Below are 25,554 nucleotides of genomic sequence, written 5' to 3'. Positions count from 1 at the left end.
AAACTAAATTTTAGCTCTCGTCATCCCGACAAACCCATGCCAACCTTCTCCATGTGGTCCCAACTCTCAATGCCGTGAAATAAATGAACAAGCTGTGTGCTCGTGCCTACCTACCTATATAGGGTCACCCCCTGGGTGTAAACCTGAATGCACACTCAGCGCAGAATGTCCTCAAAACAGGGCCTGCATCAACCAAAAGTGCGCAGACCCGTGCCCTGGCACTTGCGGACTTAACGCTCAATGTACTGTGATTAATCACAGTCCTGTGTGTACTTGTGCTCTTAGACAAACCGGGGATCCATTTAATAGATGTTTCCCTATACCACGTAAGACTAGTAATAACCGATGAAATTGTGAAAATCAAAAACATACTCCTTTAGCTCCGCCACCCATAAAACCCACTGTGATAGAGCAAAACCCTTGCATACCTTCTCCTTGCGGACCTAATAGTCAATGTCGCAATGTGGGTGGTAATCCATCTTGCTCTTGCCTGGCGCAATACGTAGGGATACCGCCCAACTGCCGACCGAAATGCGTAGTCAACTCAGAATGTCCCAGCAACTTGGCTTGCATCAATGAAAAATGCAGAGATTTATGTCCCGGTTCTTGTGGAGTCCAAGCATTTTGCGAGGTCAGAAATCATAGCCCTATTTGCGTTTGTCCCCCCGGACTTATTGGGGACGCGTTTGTTGCCTGTACCCCAAGACCTATACCTCGTAAGATGTAACTCAACCCAACCAACATGACATTAAACCAAATACATTTCAGCGCCAAAAGTAATCGACAGATGCATTCCCAATCCTTGTGGAGCTAACGCTAGGTGTGATAATGGCACATGCGCCTGTTATCCGGAATATCAGGGCGATCCCTATAGGGAATGCCGGCCTGAGTGTGTTGTTAATAGCGATTGCCCTAGGAATAGAGCGTGTATTAACCAAAAGTGTCGGGACCCTTGTCCTGGCGCTTGCGGACAAAATGCGGAATGCTCAATGCTCAATCATTTGCCTACCTGCACATGCCAGCAAGGATTCACTGGCAATGCCTTTGTTATTTGTAACAGGATACCTTGTGAGTTATTATCCCTATTTCATTTACACAAAGTTAGAGGCTTCCTAATAGATTGTCTAACGCTTTCCCTGTTTACCCCTTCCTAAAACTCTTCTATTGTCCAAGATCCCTATACATACCGAGCACCAAGAATGCCCACAATGTGTATTCGAAATAGTGATTAAAGATTGTTCGCCAATTGCAATATTACTCAGTTGTTACATGCTTTTATACATGCACAGCTCCCCCACCTCCAGCAGCCCCTTGCAGCCCTTCACCCTGCGGCACCAACAGCCAATGCAGGGACATCAACGGTCAGGTTGTATGCTCCTGTTTACCCGGTTATATCGGGGCACCGCCCTCTTGCCGACCCGAATGCCTTTCCAGTCTGGAATGTGCCCTCAACCGGGCTTGTGTCAATCAAAAATGCATTGACCCATGTCCTGGAACTTGCGGCATTAACGCCGTTTGTCAGGTAGTCAACCACAATCCAATTTGCAGCTGTCAAGACAGATTTTCCGGCGAACCATTTGTTATGTGCAGGCCGGTTATTGGTATGTCCTGCTTGCGAAAAAATGAAAAAAATTTAATAGAGTAAAATCGACAGTTGAATCTCCCGCTCCCCCAACACCCCCTGAACCACACCCTTGCGTGCCCTCACCTTGTGGTCCCAACGCTCAGTGTGAACCGACTCCTTCGGGAACTGCGAAATGTTCTTGTCTGCCCAACTACTTAGGGGCTCCCCCCCTTTGCAGACCTGAATGCGTTACCAATAGCGATTGCTCCCCTTCTTCAGCTTGTATAAACCAGAAGTGTAAAGATCCTTGTCCAGGCTCTTGTGGATTGAACGCGCGCTGCCTGGTTGCCAACCATGTGCCTAACTGTATGTGTATCGATGACTATGAGGGGGATCCTTTCACTATATGTTCACCTAGACGTAAGTTTTCTTTCCTTGTAGATAAACGTTGCTTTTCTGCAGAAATTGTGAAAAGTATTGGAACACATTCGTAACTTGCATAAACCCGTTATTTAAAAAAAAGTGCTTAAACACGTATAATTTTCTTAAGAAAAAAAAGTGTTTAATGCAGTATTTTCCATGTTCCAAATTTTTCACTCCTATCCAGCTGACCCCCCCCCCCCTTAAATTTTTATTTTTATTTTCAAATGGAAATGTACCCAAAGTTTTCTTAAAAATAAAGTGAATATTGATAAAATAAAGTAACTCACTATTGCATCAGACAAAATTGAAATTCCTACAACGAAAGCTGGAACTGTGCTCCAGTAATCACTTGGCAATGACTGAGTAATTCCCCGAACTCTTTTATACATTCATCCACTGTTGCTTCTGTTCTTAATTCTAATTCTGTTTGAATTCTAAGACGTAAATCATCTAAATTTTGTGGTCTATTAAGGGTAGCTGGATAGGGATGAAAAAAGTGAATATCGAAGCCAATGCCTTAAATGGTTTTTTTTAATAAAATTCTATGTGTTTAAGCAATTTTTAAAAATATCGGATTTATGAACATTATACTTTTGCTGCAATAAGTTTCACAACCACTATATATTCTGCAGAAGCTTTTGTGTGTAGTTTAACGTGCATGAACACTTTCAGACTGTAGATTACTTGAAATGAATGTTGTAGATTTTTGGTAGGTTATGAGATCGGCTTCAAGAGGCTTCTACAGCAATTCTTGTCAGAGAAACTGCTGAGGTGAAGTAATTGACGCTTTATACAAGTGAAACTCAATGAAACGTAAATTGAGATGTCGTACGTCCTTCACCTGTATTAAGTGGAATAAGTTCGTTTTCCAAACAACATTGAACTGTGCACATTAATTTCAATTAAAATTTGCCTGCGCTTTTTTATACCCACCAAAACATACGACTAATATACCCACTTCCGAATAGCTCCACCACCCTCACCGCCGGTAAGAAAAGACCCTTGCTACCCATCACCCTGCGGGCCCAATGCCCGATGCAGAGTACAAAATGACTATTCCGTCTGCGAATGCTTACCTGAATACCATGGTAACCCCTATGAAGGTTGCAGACCTGAATGCCTAGGAAACTCGGATTGCCCCAGTTATACCGCGTGCATCCAAAGCAAATGCCAGGACCCATGTCCTGGAACTTGTGGAGTCAATGCTATTTGTACCGTTACCAACCATTTGCCAATCTGCGCTTGCCAGCAAGGTTACACTGGAGATGCCTTTAGATATTGTAGCGTTGTCTTTGAAGGTATCTATTATATCCCCCGAACTGAACAGGAAATGCTTCTTGTTAACTATACTTAGAACCACCGAACGACCCTTGCAACCCCTCACCCTGTGGCCTTAATACTATATGTCGCACTTCTGGGAAAAATGCTATTTGCGAGTGCCTACCAGGCTTCTTTGGAAACCCCAATTCGGGAGGATGCAGGCCTGAATGTACTATCAGTTCAGATTGCTCTAGAGATAAGGCTTGCATTAACACCAAATGCGTGGACCCATGTCCGGGAGTGTGCGGATTCAAGGCAACTTGCAATGTAATCAATCACAGCCCTATTTGCAGTTGTCCGTTACCTCTCATCGGAGATCCATTCACGCTATGTGCTGAAGCAGTAAGTCTTCGACTATTCTAATGAGGTGGAGCTAATGAATTGATTGCAGACAGAAGAAAAGGACCCATGCAATTCGTCCCCTTGCAGAGCCAATGGACAATGTAGAGTTGTTAACGGAGCAGCTAGTTGCATCTATCCAGAATGTGTTATCAATCCAGACTGTCCTCGCGACAAAGCATGTTACTCTCAGAAATGCCAAGATCCATGTAGAGAAGCTTGTGGTCTTAATGCTATTTGTCAAGTAGTAAACCATCAGCCAATCTGTACATGTCCTCCAGGCTTTGTTGGAACGCCGGAGGTCCAATGTAGATACGTACCTCCTGAAGGTATGTACACCGATAGCTATACGTATAATTAACTTTATTAAAAATTGACCATTTTTGCAGAACCCAAACCTAAAGTGGAATGTACTCAAGATTCGGATTGCACCAACGATAAGGCTTGCATTAACAACCGTTGCCAAAACCCATGCTCAACGGCCTCATGCGGCTCTAACGCAGAGTGTCGCGCGCAGCTCCATAGAGCTATCTGCGTTTGCCGAGATGGGTTTACCGGAAACGCCCAACACGCTTGCGTAGAGATTGGGTGCCGCTCAGACTCCGATTGCGCACCTATTTATGCCTGCGTAAATAGAGAGTGCATCGACCCTTGCTCCTACACATCATGCGGAGTCAATGCTTTATGCAGATCCGACGGCAACCATAAAGCCCGTTGTTATTGTCATGAAAACTTCCGTGGAAATCCTCTGATTCACTGCGAAAGACCCGAATGCACCAATGACGAAGAATGTCCCTTCAATTTGGCTTGCAGGAATGAACGTTGCAGAGATCCCTGCGATTGCGGCTTGAACGCCATATGCAATGTAATCTACCATAAGGCACAATGCTCATGTCCACCTGGTTATATTGGCAATCCGGTTGAGACGTGCACAGTTGAAAAACGAAAGCCAGAGCCACAATGCAAGATGGACGCAGATTGTCCGAGTAAATTGGCCTGTTTCAGTGGAGTCTGCAAGAATCCGTGCACGGAAACCAAACCGTGCGGCAAAAACGCTGAATGTTTGGTCGTGGATAGTTTACCTTTAAGGACCATGTCTTGCATGTGTCTGCCTGGATACATTGGCGATGCTGATGTCGATTGCAAACTAGGTAAATGTCATGTTCAAAACTCATCGCCTTCATTTCCATCACATCGCTGCTGCATTAGCCATATGAGTATAGCTCATAATAAGTATCCAAGTAATAATTGCTCAATTTTTTTTATTTCAGGTGATAACGCCATACCTAACACATCTCAAACCCCTTTATACCATAACAGCAACACATTATATCACCATTTTTTTAAACTTCAGCTCCATTTAAACATCCTCTAATTAAATATTCATTTTTAACAGCACCTCAAGAAGATTCAGGCTGCAAATCTAACAGCGACTGTGCCCAAAGCGAATCATGCATCAACCGGCAATGCGTGAATCCTTGCGTGGTCAGCAACCCTTGTGGTCCAACAGCCGAATGTGAAGCTATTAATCACAAAGCACTATGTAAATGCCCAGCACCCTTAATAGGGGATCCTTTCACAAGGTGTTACGAGGAAGTACCACGACATCCTAAACCTGAATGTGTACATGATAGCGAGTGTTCAAATGATAAATCTTGTATCAACGAAAGATGTGAAAATCCATGTGCCTTATCGAATCCCTGTGGAACGAATGGGGACTGTGAAACACGGGTGCATAGGCCTACTTGCGTTTGTCCATTTGGATGGGTTGGAAATCCACAAGTTTTATGTTACAAACGTAAGTAAATCAGCTAGAAAAATGCTACGCTTAAAACTGAAAATAATGGAAGAGAACTCTGAAATTCAAGATCTCACAATTTCCTTGCTAATCATTGATCTTTAATTTCCAGCTGAATGTAAAGCCGACTCAGATTGCCCGTACAACAAAATGTGCATAAGCGAAAACTGTGTTAACCCTTGCGCTACCATTTCGTGCGGTCGTGGAGCAGAATGCTCTGCACAGAACCACAGAGCCCAATGTCTGTGCCCTCCAGGAACCCAAGGAGACCCTCTTCTAGCCTGCATCGCCGGTCAATGCCAATATAACGAAGATTGTGCCGATCATGAGGCATGCGACCGCCTTAACAGAGTCTGCAGACCTGTTTGCGATGACGAAACTTGTGCTGCAACTGCTCAATGTATCGGACGAAACCATCAACCGAAATGTGAATGCCCTATTGGAACATCAGGCAATCCATTTGTGGAGTGCAAATTCCCCACTGTCAAACCTATTTGTACCGTGGACTCAGACTGTCCTGCTCAATTGGGATGTATCAACGAGTTGTGCTTGAACCCATGTCATCAAGGAAACATGTGCTCGGTTGAGCAAGAATGCAGAGTCGTCGACACAAGTCCAATGCGAACAGTTATTTGCGCTTGTCCGCCAGATCAAGTTAGAGATAGTTCCGGACATTGTAGAACAATACTACGGGAACAACCTGAATGTTCTGTTGATGGCGACTGCGCTAACTCGCAGAAGTGCTACGGTGGAAACTGCGTAGATGCCTGTCGTCTTGATGTCTGCGGAATTAATGCCATTTGCGGAGCTTCCAACCATCTGAGCCATTGCTCGTGCCCTCCAGGTTACACTGGAAATCCTAGACTGGAATGCTCGCTCATCGTTTACGAGATTGTTCCAAGAGTGGAATGCAGCTCCGACAATGATTGTCCGCAGGACAAAGCCTGCAGAAATCAGAAATGCGAAAATCCATGCCGATCTGACAAAGCTTGCGGTACTAATGCTTTTTGCTCAGTAAATCGCCATCAACCAATCTGCAGATGCCCGGAGGGTTATAAAGGAAGGCCTGAGATTGAATGTCTTGTCCGTAAGTCCTTTCGGTAATAAGTTGTTGCAAAATGTACTCTTCTAATGTTTCAATGCAACTTTCAGCATCCGTTCCTGGTATTGACTGCACAACAAATTCTGACTGTCCTCTCAGTGAATTCTGCTTGAACAAGCTCTGCATAAGTCCATGCAACTGCGGTCCCAACGCCGACTGTAGAGTAGACAGTCATTATGCTACCTGCTTTTGTAAAGCTGGATATTCGGGAAACCCCCAAACCGGTTGTTTCAGATGTATGTAGACTGTTGGATTAACGAAACGTGTCAACTGAATTTTACTACCAAATCGTTATACCGTGCGGCTCTAAATTACCACCCAGTTAACTTTTTAACTAATTATTATTTTGTTTCATTCAAAAATATTAATTATATATTTAGGGAAACGAGCACACGTCAAAAGATAGTATTATTTGCTCTAGTTAATGCTGCTTTTGAATTAAAAAAATTATTTGTTAAAAAGTTAACAATTAGGAGCCGTACGGAATATATATACCGAATTCGCTTGCGCCGTTACGTTTTGCCTTCCGATTTCTTAAAGTTCCCTAATAATAAATTATTTTCAGTGGGTTGTCAGTCTGATAGCGAATGCGCAGATGAACTCCAATGCTTCAACCAACAATGCGTCAACCCTTGCATTCTCGGAGACCCTTGCGCAAGGGAAGCTGAGTGCTTCGGGCGGAACCACAAAGCCAACTGCCGATGCCCTTCAGGCCTTACCGGAGACCCATTCGTTCGCTGCGAACGACTGGAATGCTATTCCCACCAACACTGTCCTAATGACAAATCCTGCGTGGACAACCGCTGCGTCAACCCTTGTTCGCCTATAGCGCATCCACCTTGTGCACAGAATGCCGAATGTTTCCCACAAAATCACGCAGCAGTTTGCGTCTGCCCTGAACATTTGCCGGAAGGCAACCCCCTGGCTTATTGCTTACCAAGACCGGTAGAAAAACCTGTATGCGTTTACGATTCCAACTGCCCCAGCAAACTTGCTTGCATTAGAGAGCAATGCGTCAACCCTTGCGAAAGCATTTCACCCTGTCATCCAACTGCCACTTGCAGCGTCATAGATACAACCCCTGTACGGACCATGGCATGTACTTGCCGAGAGGGTTGGGTCCCCAACGATGATGGGGAGTGTCATGCCATTATAATCCCCATGCCGCCAGGATGTAGCAAAGACGATGACTGTCCAAACAATGAGGCTTGCATAAATAGGGTCTGCAGAAACCCTTGTGATTGTGGGGTTAACGCAATTTGCGACATACGCAACCACAAGCCAATATGTTCTTGCAAAGACGGCTTTGAAGGCAACCCCAACATCTTCTGTCGCACAATTGGGTGTAGAATTGACTCAGAATGTGACTCTGGAACTGCGTGTATTAACGGCCAATGCGTGAATCCTTGCCTAGTAAAGAACCCGTGTGCGCCCAATGCGGAATGTTTTGTTAACCAAAACGCTCCTGAATGTAGATGTCAAAGCGGGTATAGGGGAAATCCCTATGAGAGGTGTTTGATAGTCGGTTGTGTTTCCAATAGCGAATGCCCCAACGACCGGCAATGCATTAATGCCCAATGCATCAATCCTTGCTTATATGACAATCCATGCTCACCTCGCGCAGAATGCTTAGTCCAAAACCATATGGCTCTGTGCAAATGCGCTCCAGGTCTCTTGGGTAACCCTTACGTCGACTGCAAACCAGAACCGCAGCCCGAATGTAAAGAGGACGGAGACTGTCCCGCTCTCTTAGCCTGTATTGGCAGCAAATGCCAGAACCCTTGCGCGATAATCGAACCATGCCAAAATCCAGCCAGGTGCCAAGTAGTCAATTCCCTCCCTGTACGAACCATGAACTGTGTCTGTCCACCTGGATATATTAGTAGTGGTAGCGGCACTTGCGAACCCGTGACTGCCATAAAACTCGCAGCTTGTACCTCAGATAGCGCATGTCCCTCGAACAAGGCTTGCTTTAATGGTATATGCACCAACCCATGCAATTGCGGCCCAGACGCTGATTGTCGCATCAAAGATCACAAACCCATCTGTGCTTGTAAGCCTGGCTTTGAGGGCAACCCTGAAATTAGCTGCAGAGCTATAGGCTGCAGAAGTAATGATGAATGCTCTCCTCAGCACACTTGCACCAACAGACAATGTGTGCCCGTATGCCTTCCAGACGGCAAACCTTGCAGTGAAAACGCTACGTGTTATGGAAACCATCATAGGGCTATTTGTGAATGCCTTCCAGGTCGAGTAGGCAACCCTAGAGTAGCCTGCGTCCTAGTAGGCTGCAAATCCGATTCCGAGTGCCCCTCAACTACGGCCTGCATTAACAACGAATGCAAGAACCCTTGTATGGAAGCTCTTCCATGCGATGCTCCAGCAGAATGCAAAACCTTCAATCATATCACCGAATGCATCTGTCCTCCGGGAACCGTGAGCGATGGTAAAATGGGCTGTACCACGCTGGATGTAGGCTGCACGTACGATCGAGACTGTCAAACTGGATTAGCGTGTATCGGAAGTGAATGTGTCAATCCTTGTCAGACTACTGAACCCTGTGGTATCAACACCGTTTGCAAGGTTGTCGATACTGAACCTGTCAGAACCATGCTTTGCGAATGTCTACCCGGGTACCATGGGAATGCTGCTGTGAGATGTGATCTAGGTAAAATGACTTTTTTCAAGTCTCGTTCAGATTAAATCTCGATTTATGGGTTCGAGTAGAGGTGACTATAGCTACCTGAAAAGCAAAAAAGGCGTACTAAAGTCATTAACAGTAATAAGTGTGAAATAATGCTAACCAAATTTTAACACTTAGTTATTTGAAATGGTTAACTCCAATAATATCAATTTAACTAATAATTAAAATAAATTACTATATGAACTTCATTGTTAAGGAAAACGGAAAATTTCGTTAAAAAGTCACCAATTTTTAACTTAAAAACTTGATTAAAATTAAAGTTTAATATTTATATGATGTTGATCCATGGTGGCACAAATTAAAATGCTTAAAGACAAAAATTGAAAAACCTTTTTCTCAGTATTCATTTATCTTTCCAAAGATACAGTGAGTTTTTCTGAAAAAAAAATCTTACTCACGGGTAATCCCAAATCTGTACTTTGTCATCAAAGCACATTTTCCGATTTAACAAGAACACTATAAAATACAATCAATTTTAATTTTTTTTAACCAGTACCAGCTGTCGAATGCAGAACGGACAAGGGCTACATCCTCCAACCAAACGGGGAATGCGTCTGTCCACCTGACACAGCACTGAACAGTAACGACGATTGCGTCCCCTGCCCCATTGAGAAGGGACTTGTGGTGGACGAGCGTGGACGTTGCGTTTGCGGCCTGGAAAAAGGCCTCATCATCGACGAACGTGGAAATTGCGTGTGTCCGGTTGAGTTCGGATATCGCCTCGATTCCAGAGGAAACTGCGTTCCGGTCAAACAACCCGAATGCGAAACCAACGATGATTGTCCCGACCATAAGTACTGCAATTTGAACACTCAAATTTGCGATAACCCGTGCTCAATTAAGCATTGTGGAGTGCACGCCTTCTGCAATGCTACAAACCATAAAGGTATATGTCAATGTACTGCTGGCTATACTGGAAATCCCGACACTTATTGCAGTAAGTACTTTGTTAACCATTCTTAAATACATGGGGATACTCACCACTATTGGACGTTTTCGAGAATACGTTAAATACATCGTAAAATTGTAAATTTCAAAATTGTTGTAAGCACATAAAATTGTTATTTATACAAGGCGTTCCTTAATATTGTGCTAATATCTCGGCTTGTAATTCCTCAGTTCATTTTATGAAGAATAGTTCATATGATCATATGGCCGCAACGACCCCATTATTTAGCCACAAAATGTTGAATATTTTCTTTTTAAATCATTATTTTTAAATATCTCAGAAAGTACTAGTACCAGTACCAGTAGATATTGCCTTCAGTTTTAGTGCGTATTAAAAAGACATAAAAACCCGTGTTTTAATAAGAAAAATAATTATATTCTTCAACCAATGACGTCCCTACATACTTGCCTCTCATATTATTTATGAAAAAAGTGGTACAACACTGACTTTTTTTCACGGTAATATTTTCTTGATTTTGCTGGTTAATTCTGCATGAAAAACATCTCTCATGATAAACTATAAAATAATAACTTATAATAAATTCTTAAACTGAACAAATTACCCAAGACGATGTTTAATGTTTTATTCAAAAACTGCTCGTCTAACGATAAAGACGTTAAAAACCTTTTTGGTGTGGAATTAACTGGCTTAATCAGAAAAAATATTCCCGCAAAAAATGTCAATGGCGTAGTATTTTTTATAACTAATATCCAAAGATGCAAGGACGCCACTGATCGAGTAATAGTATTACTTTTCTTAATAAAATACGGGGATTTATATTTTACTTACATGCGTCAAAATTAAAAACAATATTTTCAGTATTTCTGAGAAATATAAAAAAAAACGATTGGGAAAAAAAGTTTCAACACCTTGTGCCCAAAAATTTGAGCCGTTACGGAAATATCTGCGTATGAACTTTCCATCATAAAATGAATTGAGAAATCACACTCCGAAATAACACACAAAAAATTCATTATTACTATTATTATTCCAGACCCAACAAAACCATATCGAACGGATTTCCCCAAACCTGAGATGGTAGTAAGTTGCCTCTCTGATGGAATCCAAGTGGAAATTGACGTTGTACACGAACAAGAAGACTTTAACGGACTGCTTTACGTAAAAGGACATAGCAAAGATGAGCAGTGTCGAAGAGTACTTACACTACCATCAAACATACCTTCCAGAACTGAAGTTTTTAAAGTTCAATTCGGCAACTGCGGTCTAATTCACGTAAACGTACGTATACCCAAATGACAAATCTAAACAATCCTCACACACAACAATATCTTTAGGGTAAAGCCAGCTTCGTCTTGGTAATCCAGAAACATCCCAAATTGGTAACATATAAAGCTCAAGCCTACCACATTCAATGCGTCTATCAAACTGGAGAACAAAATGTCACTTTGGGCTTCAACGTTTCAATGCTGACTACAGCAGGAACTATAGCCAACACCGGTCCGCCTCCCACGTGCATCATGAAAATCGTAACACCGACTGGTCAAGAAATTAATTCCGCGGAAATCGGTGATAGTTTGATCCTGCAAGTAGACGTCCAGCCTGGATCCATTTACGGAGGATTTGCTAGGAGCTGCGTAGCAAAGACCATGGAAGACTCCGTCGAGAACGAGTATTTAGTCACTGATGAGAATGGCTGCGCTACTGATCCTTCGATATTTGGAGACTGGAGTTACAATCCCGATACTCAGAGTTTATTGGCTACATTCCATGCATTTAAATTCCCAAGCAGCGATAACATTAGATTCCAATGCAACATTAGGGTCTGCTTTGGACGGTGCCAACCGGTAAGTCTGATATATTATATATATTCATAGCTATATTCACCAAGAACGCTTGCTTAAAGATTCAGATAAAACAATAACTCTAAGACAAGCATTAATCTATCTCCTTGACTATTAAAGGAACCTTTTCTAGGTACTTACACGTTTTATTTTTTATCTTGCCACTCAAATTTCTTTTGCCAATATTAAAGCAATTTCACATTTACTTTTAGGTCAATTGCCGTGGAAGTGACGCGTTCGGAAGACGAAAAAGAGCTGTTTCACAAGAAACTGACGTCGCTGATCCAGACAATTTGCTCTCAGGCCAGCTCCGAGAAGAAATCACAATCCAATCAAATGCCATCCTGACCTTAGAAAGGAGAGATGAACACAGTGATGCCTCACTCTGTAGGTCAATTCATCTATACTAAGAAATCTAGTTAATGTTATTTACGTCTTTAGCTCCCGATGCACAACGTGGCTCAGAAGACATCTGCGTCTCAATGATCGGCTTCATAATTGCCTTAGTAATCACTGCCTTACTGGCCTTGGTGGCCGTGGCTGTAGCAGTGTCCTGCTGGTTGATGGCCTACCGCCGAAGACCTAAATCGACAGGGCCTCTGCCCCACCCTCCGGAGTTCCCAAACCCGCTGTTTACCACCCCCGAGCCCATGGCCGAACCAAGTCCGGACTACCTCACGTAGTTTTATGTTTTGCTAATTAATACTCCTTTTATTTACCAAGATTGCGACTAATTTAGCAACGAATACTCGACGAAAGTTATTTATATTTTTGTACATTTTTTGAGTCTCGGGACATGTCCACGTTCTCTTTGTATCCGTCCTCGTATTAGCTACTCACGTGTATTTGTGTTAAACTGCCAGAAGGAGAGCGTTGGGACACGCTTCTCGGGACGCTCGACGAGATAGCAAATAGGTTTCTAAAGGAAATTTTTAATGATTCGGAAAGCTCATCAATCGCCTTATAGCAAGTAGCCTTTTTTGAGATATTTGCCTCAAGCCGCGCGGTTGCCGAGCCTTCCCACTATCTTTTCCAAAGGCTGTTCTTTTCTAAGCGCATTGTTACACGATCAAGGGATTTTCATAAATGGTGGTGGTTTCTTTTTCACTTTAACAAAAATTAGTGTGCCTCTTTTAACTCATCGATAACGCCCTTGAATACTGTTGTACATATAACTGAGTCTGTTCCTCTTCGATAACACAGCCTCTGGAAGACGTAGTTCTTTTTATATAAGACTATACATATTTTACGAACCCCCTGTATAAAGTGAATGAATGCGGATGAGTGTACGGGAGCAGAACACTCCCGAACTTGGTGCTGACTGAATTATCCTTTATAAAGAAACCAGTCAAATTTAGTCAATTCTCTTTTGTTAAGTGTAATTACTACTTCGTAACTATTAAGATATGAGAATAAATATCATGAATAATTTGTAACCAAAAATTTTCACTTCCGCAATTTATGCATTTCTTTGAGTCTTATCTTAAAGTAGAAATGTATATCTCTACTTATTAATAAGAAATTATTATTTATAAAAGCAATTCCGAAATGTGTAACGATGATTCCTTAACTGTCATATTTGTGATAATCGCTTCTTTAATAAAACTGTTTAATAATAAATGAGTTGTTTATTGTTAACTATAAATTTTTTTCCACAATTTAAACCACTCTACGAAGAGAAATCTTAAACATCCGGCATCAAACGAATTATTTTAAAACAACTTTCCCTGAAGGTGAAATAGAGATAAAATTGGGCATTGCGTGAGTTTTGCTTAAGTCAACAGACAATACTCTTATGAGCATAATAAGATCGGCACATTCATTAACTGACTTTATATAAGGCTTGTGGACAAAACGGCGAATACTTACCACCATGCCGTTAAAATCTAGTTATCTCCATTTAGAGGAAATCTGCAATGTATCCGTTTTTCGGTTTGCCTTGCACTTTGCAACAATAAGAAGGAATAGTAGAGGTAATTAAATAAAAGTAAAAACAATAGCAACAATTAATTGTGATAGATATTCAAGTACAAGGTTTTGAGAAAGTTGGGTTTATAAAGCAGTTAAATGAGCTAGCAAAAAGGGGAAAGAAACGTAGCAAATATTAGCTAATAACTTGCAAAAAGGGAAACTTTAGTTCCCTGATGATGCAAAATGAAAAAAGTATATAAGAAATTACATTACCTTTTTCAAAGACATAATTTTTTAATTTTTAGAAAATAATTCAAAAACAAAAATCTTACAAGAGTTTTCAGAATGAAACCGAATTGGCTATTAAATCCTTTGTAATTTTTCTTATTTAATCAATGTTTCATACCTTAAAGATTGCGAGCATAACACATTAAGGATATTCTTATTTCTTCAACGACTAACCACCTCCATTAAGTCAAGAATAAGTCAATCTACGTAAAAAACAACCAGTACCGACGATTCAGCATATAAGTTAATAGTATATATAAGTTGTTTCATCAGAAATTGAAAAATTTATTTCTGAGCTGTGTCAATAGTGATCATAGTCATAAATAAAAGACAATGTTACTATTTTTATTTATAATTTCGTAGTATTCTCTCCCTCAGATTAGTCTTGGGCTAACAAGTTGACCGCAAGGCTTACTATACAGTAACTCTAGAATAATTAAAGAATAAAAATACCATTTTCTAGACGTATACAGAGCAACAGCAAAAAATTCCATATGTAAATAACAACGATAAAAATCAAAGGCTGGCGCCCACATGGAGCAGGTACCATGCCACAGTCAATCGCTTCTTGGCTTCATGTCACTCAAATAACATTATCGATTTCCAATACAAAAATTGTATTAATTAATAACTTGGAACAGAATTTACAAAATATAACATGGCATCAAAACAATTACTAATTTAGTACGGTTGCGGTAAAAAAATAGGAAGGCACGATGCACCGCCTTAAGAGCAGAGAGGTTATGACACTGCAAATAAAAAATATATAATAATCAAACCATCGTTCTCGACAATCCGAAATATGAATACAATCCTCTATGTAGATATATAAAATAGAATTAAAAAAAATATTTATTCAAAACGTGACCCGAGCAAAAAAACGTTCAAAGTAACTAAAATGTCATCTACATTCTGATTTCCATCCACTTACAAAGCAGAAGTCAAAATGTAGATGTGATTGACATAATCATAACTTCTCTACGACGTTAGTGCCGACTGTAGGCCAAAAATGTCCGCCCTAACTTGGGAAGACTGACTTTTTCCGTGTAAAAAAGAGCTTGCTTAAGTAATCAGTTTCGGTTTTCCATAAAATCGAGGTCCAGTGTCGTCGCCAGGCCTATTTAATGCAGCAAACAGTGAGGGAAGAGGGTTTCAAACGTTCCATTATATAACTAGGTTTAGTAGAACCTTTAATTTTGGCAACGTCGCTTGCACTTGTTTAGTTTCCACCCTTCACCAGTTCGTTATATATATATATATTTATGTATATATATAATATATTATACCAAAAAAACTCTCTAAAGGTGTGTTTATGCTCACCTACGATCTATGACTTAACATTTATCATCTAGGATTTCTCAACTACTCAAAACAGAACCCGTTTATGTTCTCATCTATGATTTAAAATGAAATCATTCAGAATCAGCTTCACTACAACTTTTATAAGTAATAGATGATAGATTTAAAGTTGCAATAAACTATACCTGTGCAAATAATGAACTAACATCACTTTTAACTTTAAAAGGGTTCAAAATTAAATCATAGATGAGCATAAACCCACCATTAATGCTACAATATAAATCCCCATTATATATAAAAAAAAAAACAATTCACGCCATAACAGCTCAATATTTAATAATAAATCGCAAAAAGATCTTACCTTGCCACTGTTAGCGGCTTCGAACACACGTACTAAAAACACTGTTTACAAGGATGGAAACTAGGGGGGACATACTAAAGTTATTTGTTAACGTCTGTTTCCCCAAGCGCCAGCAACCGGAGCAGCCTGCGGCTGTTCAGAACTCCGTCCGAAAGCGGGGAAGTCCGTAACACTCGCAGTGTTAGGGGCGCTTTGTTCCCACGGCCCTCCCTGAACCACAAAGCCGTTTGGATTATTGTGATCGCGACCCCTGTGATGGTTTGGTCCGGCACCACTAGGCTTATTTTCGAAGTGGAAATTGAGAGTATGCAGCTTTTCGCGAGTCTCCAATTCTTCCACATCTTGCAGCTGAAAAAGAAAATACACACTCATAGCCAATACATTAAAAAAAAAAACAAATAATGAAAAATAAAAACTTTACTTACGTATTCCTCGGCGAGATTGAGCAAATGTTCGCGGGCCTCGCCAACATTGTCTTCCTGGCCGGAGATGATAACTAAATCTGGATTGGGGTCATCGTTTCTGGGAAACTTAATATCAACCCTAAAATCGTCCATGATCTTCCTAATAGTGCGACCACGACCTCCAATCAGGCGCGAGTGGACACGGGAATCGATATTGATTTCTACTCTGACTAGGTCATCAAGTTCTCTAACAATTCTCAAAATATCTTCCTTGGCCTTATAAGCGTTTTCTTCGTAGCCGGAAATTGTAATCAGCTGCTCATTTTCTTCACCTAAATATAAGCAATGAGAATAAATGGTATCCAACATATCAAAGAAAAGCTACCTTTCTTGGGGAATGTGATCTGAACATCATGATCCTTTCGAATCTTCGTTATAACAGCACCGCGTTTCCCAATTATCTTGGGGTGGTAATCAGGATTTACTTCGATTTGCAACGTGAAAGATCTCAATTCTCGGTCTTTCTTATCAGCTTCCAGCTCTTTGACTCGAGCTTGCAATGCTTCTTTCGCGTCCTCAACATTAGTCGGGGTTCCAGTGATTTTAATTATGTCTTCTTGCACTTCTGTTGAAGAGAGAACTATATGGACGTCAAATCTGTCCATAAGGTCGCGTACTGCTTGACCTTTAGCTCCAATAATAGATCTATGCATCTCGAAAGGAACATCAACCTCAATGGTCACAGGAATCAAATCAATCAGAGCCTGTTTGGCCTTAAGACAGTTCTCTTCTTTTCCAGTAATCCTGATGACATCACACTGACGAATGGGCTCCACGGTGACGTCTCCGTTAGTCAATTGTGGTTGGTACTCTTCAGTGTTGTCCCTGTCGGGGAATTTAATTTGAACGTCAAAGTGAGAGGTGACACCCTGCACTCTGTAACCCTTGGCGCCCATTACAGTCCTGTGGTGTTTCTGCGGTATGATGCATTCGATAGTGATCATCGATTCCAATTCGCCGATTATTTCATTTATTTTTTGCTTAGCTGCCTCAATGCATTCTTTCGAACCTTTGAGGACCACTCGGTCACTGTCTACGCCAGATCGCGGGAAAGAAATCATGACCCCTCCACAATCTTCACTTATTCGGTAAAGTACTTCGCCTCTGCGAGCCACGAAATGTTTGTGATGTCTCGGTTCTACTCTCAGTTCGTCTTCGACAATATTGTCCTAAAATTAATTAAATCTTCATAACATCAGAATTAAACACTTCAAAAATCAGCAATTTAAACAAATGCAATTAGTGGTAACCTTTTAAAATATTCACATACTTACAATGTCTTTAATCATCGCTTCAAGTTGCTTTTTAGCATCCTCAACGGCGTCTTTCTTGCCAAGGATTGTAATGATTTCCCGGTCATCATCAATGTTTGATGGGAAAATAATCCTGGCTCCAGTGGAATCCCGGATCTTTTTAATATTGGCACCGTTCTTGCCGATCAAGAACTTGTGGTGTTGCGCTTTGGCACGTACCTGGAACAGTTATTTATGTTATGAGACTGGAATGTAACGTTTTGCAGAGGTAGAAAAATATGTGGAGCAAAGAGCATAAAAGCTTCAGAGCATAAAAATGGGCATGTTCAATTCTATTTATTTAAGCAAATTGGCATGCAAAAGTCGAATTTGTCAACATTGCATGGGTGTGAAAACCATTAACCTTTACAATAACATTTGTAACTAGTGTCTCACCTACCTCAGCTGTGTAACTGGCCAATTGCCTTTCATTAGCAAGGTCCAGTAACTGCTGTTTTGCCCTATCAACATCCTCTTTTGGGCCTCTGATGGTAACTTTATCACTCTTGCTGTCGGTACTGGGAAATTTAATAACAACGCCCCCGCAATCTTCCATGATAGAATGGATAAGCTTTCCCTTGGCACCGATCAAAGAATTGTAAAATTTGGGATCAATGGTGATTTCTTCACTGATTATGTTGGCCAAGTCATCTTGAATGTTTTGGATCTTTTCGCGGGCTTCCTCCACATTTTCACGTTTGCCGGTGATCGTGATGCAGTTGCTCTTGTCACACTCAGCAGGTAAATCAATCTTGGTGTTAGTTTCCTCGCGGATTTTTCTAATGTTGGCACCAGCTGAAATTGTAAATATTCTAATTCAAAACATACTAACCGGAATTTTTAATAATATTTACCTTTTCCAATTATAAACTTATGGAATTGCTTGAAAATTGGCACTTGGATTTGATGAGATGCCTCATTGAGCTCTTTCACTTCCTTCTCCAAAAATCGCACACATTTATCAACGTCTTCTTTGGGTCCTCTCACTTTGACAATATCATTCCTCTCACCAGGACCAGGGAACACAATCTGCACCTGATTGAACTTGTTTCTGATTTCCTTGATCGACTCCCCTTTAGATCCAATAATACTTCTGTAATGGCGCTGGTCAATTATTACGTCTCTCTCCTTCTCGTTCTCCAATTTGAATATTCTCTGTTCCAACTCATATTTAGTTTTTGCGACATCGTCTTTTGTACCTTCAACTCGAATAAGCCCGCTTTCATCAATGTTGATTATTACGTTAAAATCATCTTTCAACTTGTTGACGTTAGCGCCGGCTTTGCCGATGATATGTTTGAACAACCTGTTGTCCACTTGCATTTCAACAAAGCACATATTTCGCATCAAGTCTTGGGCAATAGCTTCGATTTGTTCGTGGGCCTTTTCCATCTCATCTGGTGGGCCCTCAATTCTGATCTTATCCTTATCAGTGAACTCAACATGCACAACTTTCGGTAGATTCTGGGTGATTTCCTTGATCTTTTGTCCCTTCTTTCCGATGATATACTTATGAAGCCATGAGGGAGCCATAACGTCACTTGAGCGTACGGAATTCGCTTTTTCATATACAACACTCAAAGCTAACCCTAACTTGTCGTGAGGACCACGAAGGGTTATTGTACCCACATTGGAGTCGCTTGGGGGCATTTCAACACTGACGTCAGTTTTTTGTAATATCTCCGCGATTGTGGCTCCTGAAACACAGCTCATTTACATAAAAAAAAACTACTCAAAAAAATAGTATGGAGAGAGTAGAATAATATATCCTTTGAACTATGTTTGTGAACTGTTTATTTAATTACCTTTTGGACCAATCACGTATTTGTGTTGCGATTTGGGCACTTCCACAGACACAGTGGTACACTTTTTTTCCATTAGCTTATAAGTGGCTTCAATTTTACTTTTGGCAGCTGCCACACCCTCCTTCTCACCAGCGATGAATATCTCGTCCTTCATCACAGATGGTGGGGGCACATTGATCCTAGCTCCAGTCTCTTGGATCAATTGATTAAGGTATTCGTTGAACGGTCCCACAATGAAAGGATGAAACATTTTCGGAATGTTCAGCCTTTCTTGGGCTTTTTTAGACTGTTGATCGGAGGTTACTTTAATTTCGTGTTCGGCTTTCTCGATACCTTCAAATGGCTATTTTAGAATAAATCCATATGATCAAGAAATAGATTTTATGCACCTTCTTTAGGCCCTGTGATTGTAATAACGTCTGATTCGTCGTTCATATTAGGCACCGAAATTTTAGTGGCGGTCTGCTTCTCGAGATCTCGAAGGCGTTCGCCTTTCTTGCCAAGAATCCATTTATGGTGTTCTTTAGGGATTTGAATTGACTTGTGGGCCTAATATAAAGTAGGAAAAACTTTTTGTTAGAAATAATGATAAAAAAAAGCGATAGAGGTTTGTCCTAAGTTGTGGTAATTTAATACCAAACTCAACTAGTAAATATATTCAAACAGAAAACATTTCAAGTATTTCAAGATTTGATAACATTGTGGCAAGTGAATGAGAAGTTAAATGCAAGGAAAAGAGCAAAACTTCACTCTAGCTTGCTAATATTTTCGCATTAATTTTTTACAGATTTCCTTATTTGACTAGAAATCCGCTTAGATCTTAATGCCCGACTTAAAATCACTGAAAGTTATCACAGCTATCATGCATCACTTAAAATTATTGAATCAAATCATTTATATTCAAGAAGGACCAGGTGCAAAACCTTTCATATAAATCTACCATTATTTTTGAAGTTCACTTACTTGAGTTTGAAAGTGACTCAAAATCTTGACTCTGGCTTTAAGTACTTCATTTTGCTTGCCAGTCACAAGGAAGGTCAAAGACTGATCCTTCCCATGAGATATCTCAATGTGGGCTCCGGTATCTTTCATTATAGATCCGCAGGTTTGCACGGATTCGCCCTCGCCAAACTTCGATCCCCCATCTAGTTTACGTTCTTCATATGGAACCCTACATAAATACATTCAACACTAAATTTTTGAAAATTGATCGCTAAGTAGTAAATAGTAGTATATAGTAGTAGTAAATAGTAGTAGTAAATAGTAGTAGTAAATAGTAGTATGTTTAAATAAGAGTTGAATAAAAATAGACGCATTTGGGTGATATTTCACATTTCTGCCCGATTTAACATATTTAATTTACTCAAAGCATAAGAACATTCAAATTAGGTTCCTAGTTTTTAAGAACAACATGGAATTCTTGAATTGGTTGAATTAAAAAACCTTAGACGTTCAGAAACTCTATATGAAGCTTACAAATAAAATCTCTTAATAACAATCGTATTCTCAAAACTTTCATCACATACATTTAGGACTTAATCAAGGCTAGACGGAATCTTGAAATTTGTACCTAAATACTTGAGTAATAACCGACGATCCAACACGCATTTTGTTATTAATGTTGGAGCCCCATTGAGGAGTAGTGGCCTGTCTTGGTTGGGAGGATTCAGGAAGGGCCGGGAACAAGTCGTCGTAACTTTTAGGGTTTGGCTCGAAGGCTGAACCCTCTTCGATCACTGGTTGCTGCATTTTGGGATTGTCCTGTTTCGCGCCAAGTCGTTACAGCACTAAAATCAAATAAAAATTGCGCTTTTCTCAATATGCATAACATCTATCTTAGGAAATTAAAAAATAATCTTATTACACCCGAAACTCTTCAAACTTATCATGATCGATCAGGAAGCAGCAAGTTTAAGTTAAAGCAATTTGACAATAAATTATCATGCTGACAATAATAATTATAATTAAACAAAACCAGCAAACAATGAAATACATAACTCAATATATAATACATTGCAGATTGACCCTTTATTTACTTACGACCAAAGGCCAGATGTAACGATAATGATTTATTCATTTGTGGATTTCTTGTTTGTAAAAACAATGTGGCACATAATGATAAAGCTAGTTTTTAATAGTCATTAGCAACTCGTGTAACATTTATCTATTGAGAGTACAGCTCTATCTTGATTAGTATTCATTATAGTAGGTACTTAGTAGCTATGAATGAGAATGTGAATCAAAAATATTTTAGTTAGATAACAACTTAAAGAATAGACCCAACAAAGTCAAAAAGTAGTTATAGACTGTAGCTGGCAAGTACGACATGCACTTTATTGTAATTTTACTTGCGACAAAATTTTATTTTTCGACATAGAATGGATTATTAAATCGCTTATTAGCCCCTGCTGACCTGAATTGGTTTCTTGATGGCTATTTGCCAAAACGATAAAATTCAATAGCTGAAAGAATATATATGCACACACATTATTTCACCTCAAGAGAAAGTGTTGTACCTTGATTAACGATCATTTGTCAAGAAACCAAATTCTTATCTAGATAACCAATGCAATTAAGATTGAGAAAAAATTATTTTGGAGCTAGGTGAGTATATTTAGTACATTCTTTTCGAGGCCAATAAATATTCAATGTTGTTTTATTTTCTTTAGTAAATACCCTCAGCTAGTAATATTGACATAATTTTGATATTGCAGAGCATGTATCACAGATACTTCAACCAAGTACCAGAACGTAGTTATGCTGACATACACTCAAACAGATAAAGTTTTTTTCATGGCACAATCCAATTTTTAAACAGAACGTAAATACGTGGCAAAAACCCTCCAAATAAAATCGAGAATTGGAAAGTTTCAGAAAAAATGCTAAAAGCGGCATCAAGGAATCAATTTGAATACAGGTATTTTATAATTAAAAACCAATAAAACAACTATGAAAATCACCAAAACTGGTTGTTTGTTAAATTTGTTAACCACATACATAATATGGCAACCATATATCCATCTATTAAAAGACTTGGTAGCAATAGAAGATTATTGTCAAGACTCATTATGTTCAACTGGTTGAGTATCAGGTCCCTGCACACAAATATGGCTCAAAATGTAAAATATCTAAATATAATGCTCTTGGGATATAACCAGTGAAGGGTTTAGATGTATCAACAAACTATAAATTACTAGGATCATCTAAAAATAATTTAATACTAGTGGGAACAAATTTAATACCAAGGTTGAGCCCTTTCTTATTAAGAATTAATTACTTTGATTCATTGATTAATATTAATGATTAAATTTTGAATCCACTCAAAATATCAAATAATTTATAAGATGTACCATTAAACAAATCATATTAAAGTCAATTCAGTAGTTTGCAAGTTTTAATTATAACTCATATGTGACAAAACAAAAATCTGGGTTCTTAATCCTCCACCTCTTCTGAATCACTAAAAATTTATGTCTTGGAGGGGCAAGAAAAAATCAAGATTGCAAGGTTAGGAACTAAAAACTTGGAATCACAATTTGTTGATTATGACTTCGCAGGTATTACTGCGGTTTCAATACTACCCTATTTAACGATGCAATTTCTTATAAATATGCTCAACTTATCTTGCTGTTTTCCAAATATCTTGATGTGTGTTAACTAGCAATGATACCAAATAATGAACATTGACTTAACCAAGATAACCAGACATTTACTAAATGTGCAATGTTATAATGACCATATTAAGCTTGATTTTAGGCATATGTCAACATTCTCGAGACCAGTGAAAATATTATTAAAGTCATGTTCAACCAGTCTAGCAGTTAACCCAAAAAAAAATTACTAAACTAGCAGGCATATGGAAAATAATGGTGTCCCTGCATGACTTTCTGTTCTAAACAAATGTTCTGGAGTATATTGAGTTTTTGACTGAATATTATAAGAACAATTGCATTATCTGCATAGTAAAGATTAAGATTTCAACCTCCAGAATTAGAAGTTAAACAAAATGGAAAATGTGTTTTCAATATTGGGCCTTTGCAGTCGACGTGTCAACCAGCCGAGCCCCATGAAATAAAAACAATAATTTGAAAGGTACTCACTGTACTGTAAAAACAGAAAATCCGTCCTGGGAAAACGAGAATCTCTTAGTTATCCAGCTTCGATTGGTTACCTTAAAAATACAGAAAATATACGAATTTCAAATGGACAAAAAATAGCACGTTTTCAACTCACCCAAAACGGCAAATACAAAATGATATTTTTCCAATCGGATTGGAAGTGCAATGAAAAACGTCACGCTCACGCAGTCAAGCGCATGTCAAGCAATGTTGCCAGATGTTTAGTGTTAAAACAATTAAATATTTCAAGATTACCACTTGGAATTCTTGAAACATATTTTTTAAGAAAAGCCTCCAGAATTTATTGAACTTCACATGACTTTAACTTACCATGTTATACTTCATGCAACCTCTACTTCCTGTTTTTAAATTACTTGCGAAGCGGTAGATCATCACGTAACCATGAAGTGTAACTTGAAGTGTAACAATAGTGCAACGAGAGCTGTCACCAGGACAATTCCAAAGTCATCTATTAAATAGATCAAAAGCTGCGTATTAATATAAGTATACAAATGCTTCGTTTGCGTCCAAATGTAAATTAACTTTTTACAGACACTTCTATACATTTTTGAAAAAACTGGACAAATTTGATCTTGATTACGGCTCACCAACTTAATATTTTGTACTTTTTCAAAAATTCTTAGGTTCATTTCCTGTAAAAAAGTATCTGGTTTACTCCTGTTTATTCCTAAAATTTCAATTAATTCCTAAATTTGGCAATGGTAATATCAAGAATAATTCACATTCCACATGTCACTTCATCTAAATCGACGCCATCTATTAGACAAGAGCGGAATTAATTTTAGTGTAAAAGAACTTACCTGCAAGAAAATTCAATCGTATTTACATGAATGCCAAGTTCGAAGCAATGATCCTTGGTAAGTACTCATTTATTGACCAAAAAAGAAAAAAAGATTGAATAATGAATATATAAAGTAACCCTAAGTCAATCAAACTTGGCACAAATGATGCCTCTAACTCGTGTATGCATTGATAAATTCAGAAAGTTTCATCTCCATTTTGAAGTACGCTTCTGTTTTTTGCGATATTTTGTAAAAGCGAACCAGTTAGGTATCTAAGAGCTACCAGAATTCGTACAAACTTGCTGCAAATCATGCCTTTGATACGCTGCTGAATGTATTGTTAACTTCTAGATTTCCTATGTCCATTCTGAAGGATATCTAGAAATATTTCACTAAAACTTTTGATTAACTTATGGTGACTCTATGTCGATTAAATATGGCATCAAGATCGACCCTTGCAAATTTGACGCCGTGCGCGAAAATTTTAATAACCCCTCTCCTACCCCAAAAAAAAACCGCGTACCAAAAAGTCCGCCGCCCATCGTGGTCTATGACTTTGAACTGTCACTGTACCTCGCCCTCCCATAAGGATGGTCCTGAATATATGGAATAACCAGGTGGTACAGCTGAAGGAATTATTTGTTATATAAATCGGGAATTTATTAAAATGTTGCTTGAATTGTTGATAATTTTTGGCCTACAATGCTCTGATAATAATCATAATCCAACTAAATAAAATAATAATTACAAATTTAAATTTAAAAAACCCCAGTGAGGTAATAAGGTGCAAACTATTCGATATTCGCGCCTTACTTAGGAAGATGCGTTTCTGATCTCAAATCCTCCATCAGTTTCGATCACTGTCTGTCGGGTAATTCAAGCAGTATTTTCCCTAATTTAAGGATTTAATAGTTTGTTAAAGAAAATGAAATTTGACAAACAATCTTAACTGAAGTGCTGATAAAAAAATAATAAATCTCCATAATAAGCACCATCTAACCATTATAAAACGTTTATTCATGTAAGCGAAAGAATTCCTAAAAAGCTAGTTTTCTGGAGAATAAAATCGATTTCATGTTAACAGGCATAAACACAGCCCACCCTATATATTACCATATTGTAAGTCGTATAAGCAGGGCCGGCCTTAGCAAGTCTGACGCATTGGGAGAAATTTATAATTACCGCCCTTTACCTCCAATAAAAACCGCTGTC

The 25,554-nt window shown here is 39.2% G+C and overlaps 3 protein-coding genes and 1 long non-coding RNA gene across 6 annotated transcripts in view; 3 read left to right on the top strand and 1 right to left on the bottom strand.

Moving 5' to 3' along the window:
• dpy (dumpy) overlaps positions 1-13,621 on the top strand; it is a 149,553-nt gene extending 135,932 nt beyond the window's left edge. Inside the window, exons 96-113 of the mRNA XM_066290092.1 lie at positions 15-326; positions 381-716; positions 769-1,068; positions 1,290-1,601; positions 1,655-1,984; positions 2,956-3,285; positions 3,342-3,649; positions 3,699-3,975; positions 4,036-4,797; positions 5,043-5,444; positions 5,557-6,531; positions 6,597-6,782; positions 7,112-9,214; positions 9,750-10,187; positions 11,194-11,438; positions 11,495-12,004; positions 12,214-12,388; positions 12,443-13,621. Of these exons, the coding sequence (XP_066146189.1) occupies positions 15-326; positions 381-716; positions 769-1,068; positions 1,290-1,601; positions 1,655-1,984; positions 2,956-3,285; positions 3,342-3,649; positions 3,699-3,975; positions 4,036-4,797; positions 5,043-5,444; positions 5,557-6,531; positions 6,597-6,782; positions 7,112-9,214; positions 9,750-10,187; positions 11,194-11,438; positions 11,495-12,004; positions 12,214-12,388; positions 12,443-12,684 (8,543 nt within the window). The 3' untranslated portion in view covers positions 12,685-13,621. The remainder of the gene's footprint in view (positions 1-14; positions 327-380; positions 717-768; positions 1,069-1,289; positions 1,602-1,654; positions 1,985-2,955; positions 3,286-3,341; positions 3,650-3,698; positions 3,976-4,035; positions 4,798-5,042; positions 5,445-5,556; positions 6,532-6,596; positions 6,783-7,111; positions 9,215-9,749; positions 10,188-11,193; positions 11,439-11,494; positions 12,005-12,213; positions 12,389-12,442) is intronic.
• A 2,110-nt stretch (positions 13,622-15,731) lies between these two features.
• On the bottom strand, positions 15,732-23,736 carry Dp1 (satellite-binding protein 1 Dp1). The gene is made up of 12 exons (XM_066289903.1): positions 23,655-23,736; positions 23,522-23,592; positions 20,992-21,208; positions 20,385-20,592; positions 19,811-19,970; positions 19,422-19,754; positions 18,471-19,313; positions 18,017-18,411; positions 17,599-17,796; positions 16,650-17,493; positions 16,286-16,596; positions 15,732-16,208 (listed from the first exon to the last, which is right to left on the bottom strand). Exons 3-12 carry the CDS (start codon positions 21,168-21,170, stop codon positions 15,948-15,950), a joined length of 3,732 nt encoding a protein of 1,243 aa, XP_066146000.1. The 5' UTR covers positions 21,171-21,208; positions 23,522-23,592; positions 23,655-23,736; the 3' UTR covers positions 15,732-15,947.
• On the top strand, positions 21,604-22,351 carry LOC136343297 (uncharacterized). 2 transcript variants are annotated; one of them, XR_010732766.1, is made up of 3 exons: positions 21,604-21,740; positions 21,799-22,025; positions 22,136-22,351. It is a non-coding gene; the product is annotated as an uncharacterized lncRNA (long non-coding RNA). The 2 variants fall into 2 exon arrangements; XR_010732765.1 differs by having other exon boundaries at positions 22,091-22,351.
• A 635-nt stretch (positions 23,737-24,371) lies between the features above and the next one.
• Positions 24,372-25,554, top strand: part of LOC136343289 (aminoacylase-1-like) — a 29,100-nt gene continuing 27,917 nt past the window's right edge. For both annotated transcript variants that reach the window (XM_066289911.1, XM_066289913.1), the window contains exon 1: positions 24,372-24,417. In XM_066289911.1, coding sequence (XP_066146008.1) covers positions 24,387-24,417 — 31 coding nt within the window. In that variant the 5' untranslated portion in view covers positions 24,372-24,386. The remainder of the gene's footprint in view (positions 24,418-25,554) is intronic.

Source organism: Euwallacea fornicatus, chromosome 14, assembly GCF_040115645.1.
Source record: "Euwallacea fornicatus isolate EFF26 chromosome 14, ASM4011564v1, whole genome shotgun sequence".
NCBI lineage: Eukaryota > Metazoa > Arthropoda > Insecta > Coleoptera > Curculionidae > Euwallacea > Euwallacea fornicatus.
The sequence above is the reverse complement of the archived record's forward strand: the minus strand, read 5'-3'. Positions and strand labels throughout refer to the sequence as shown.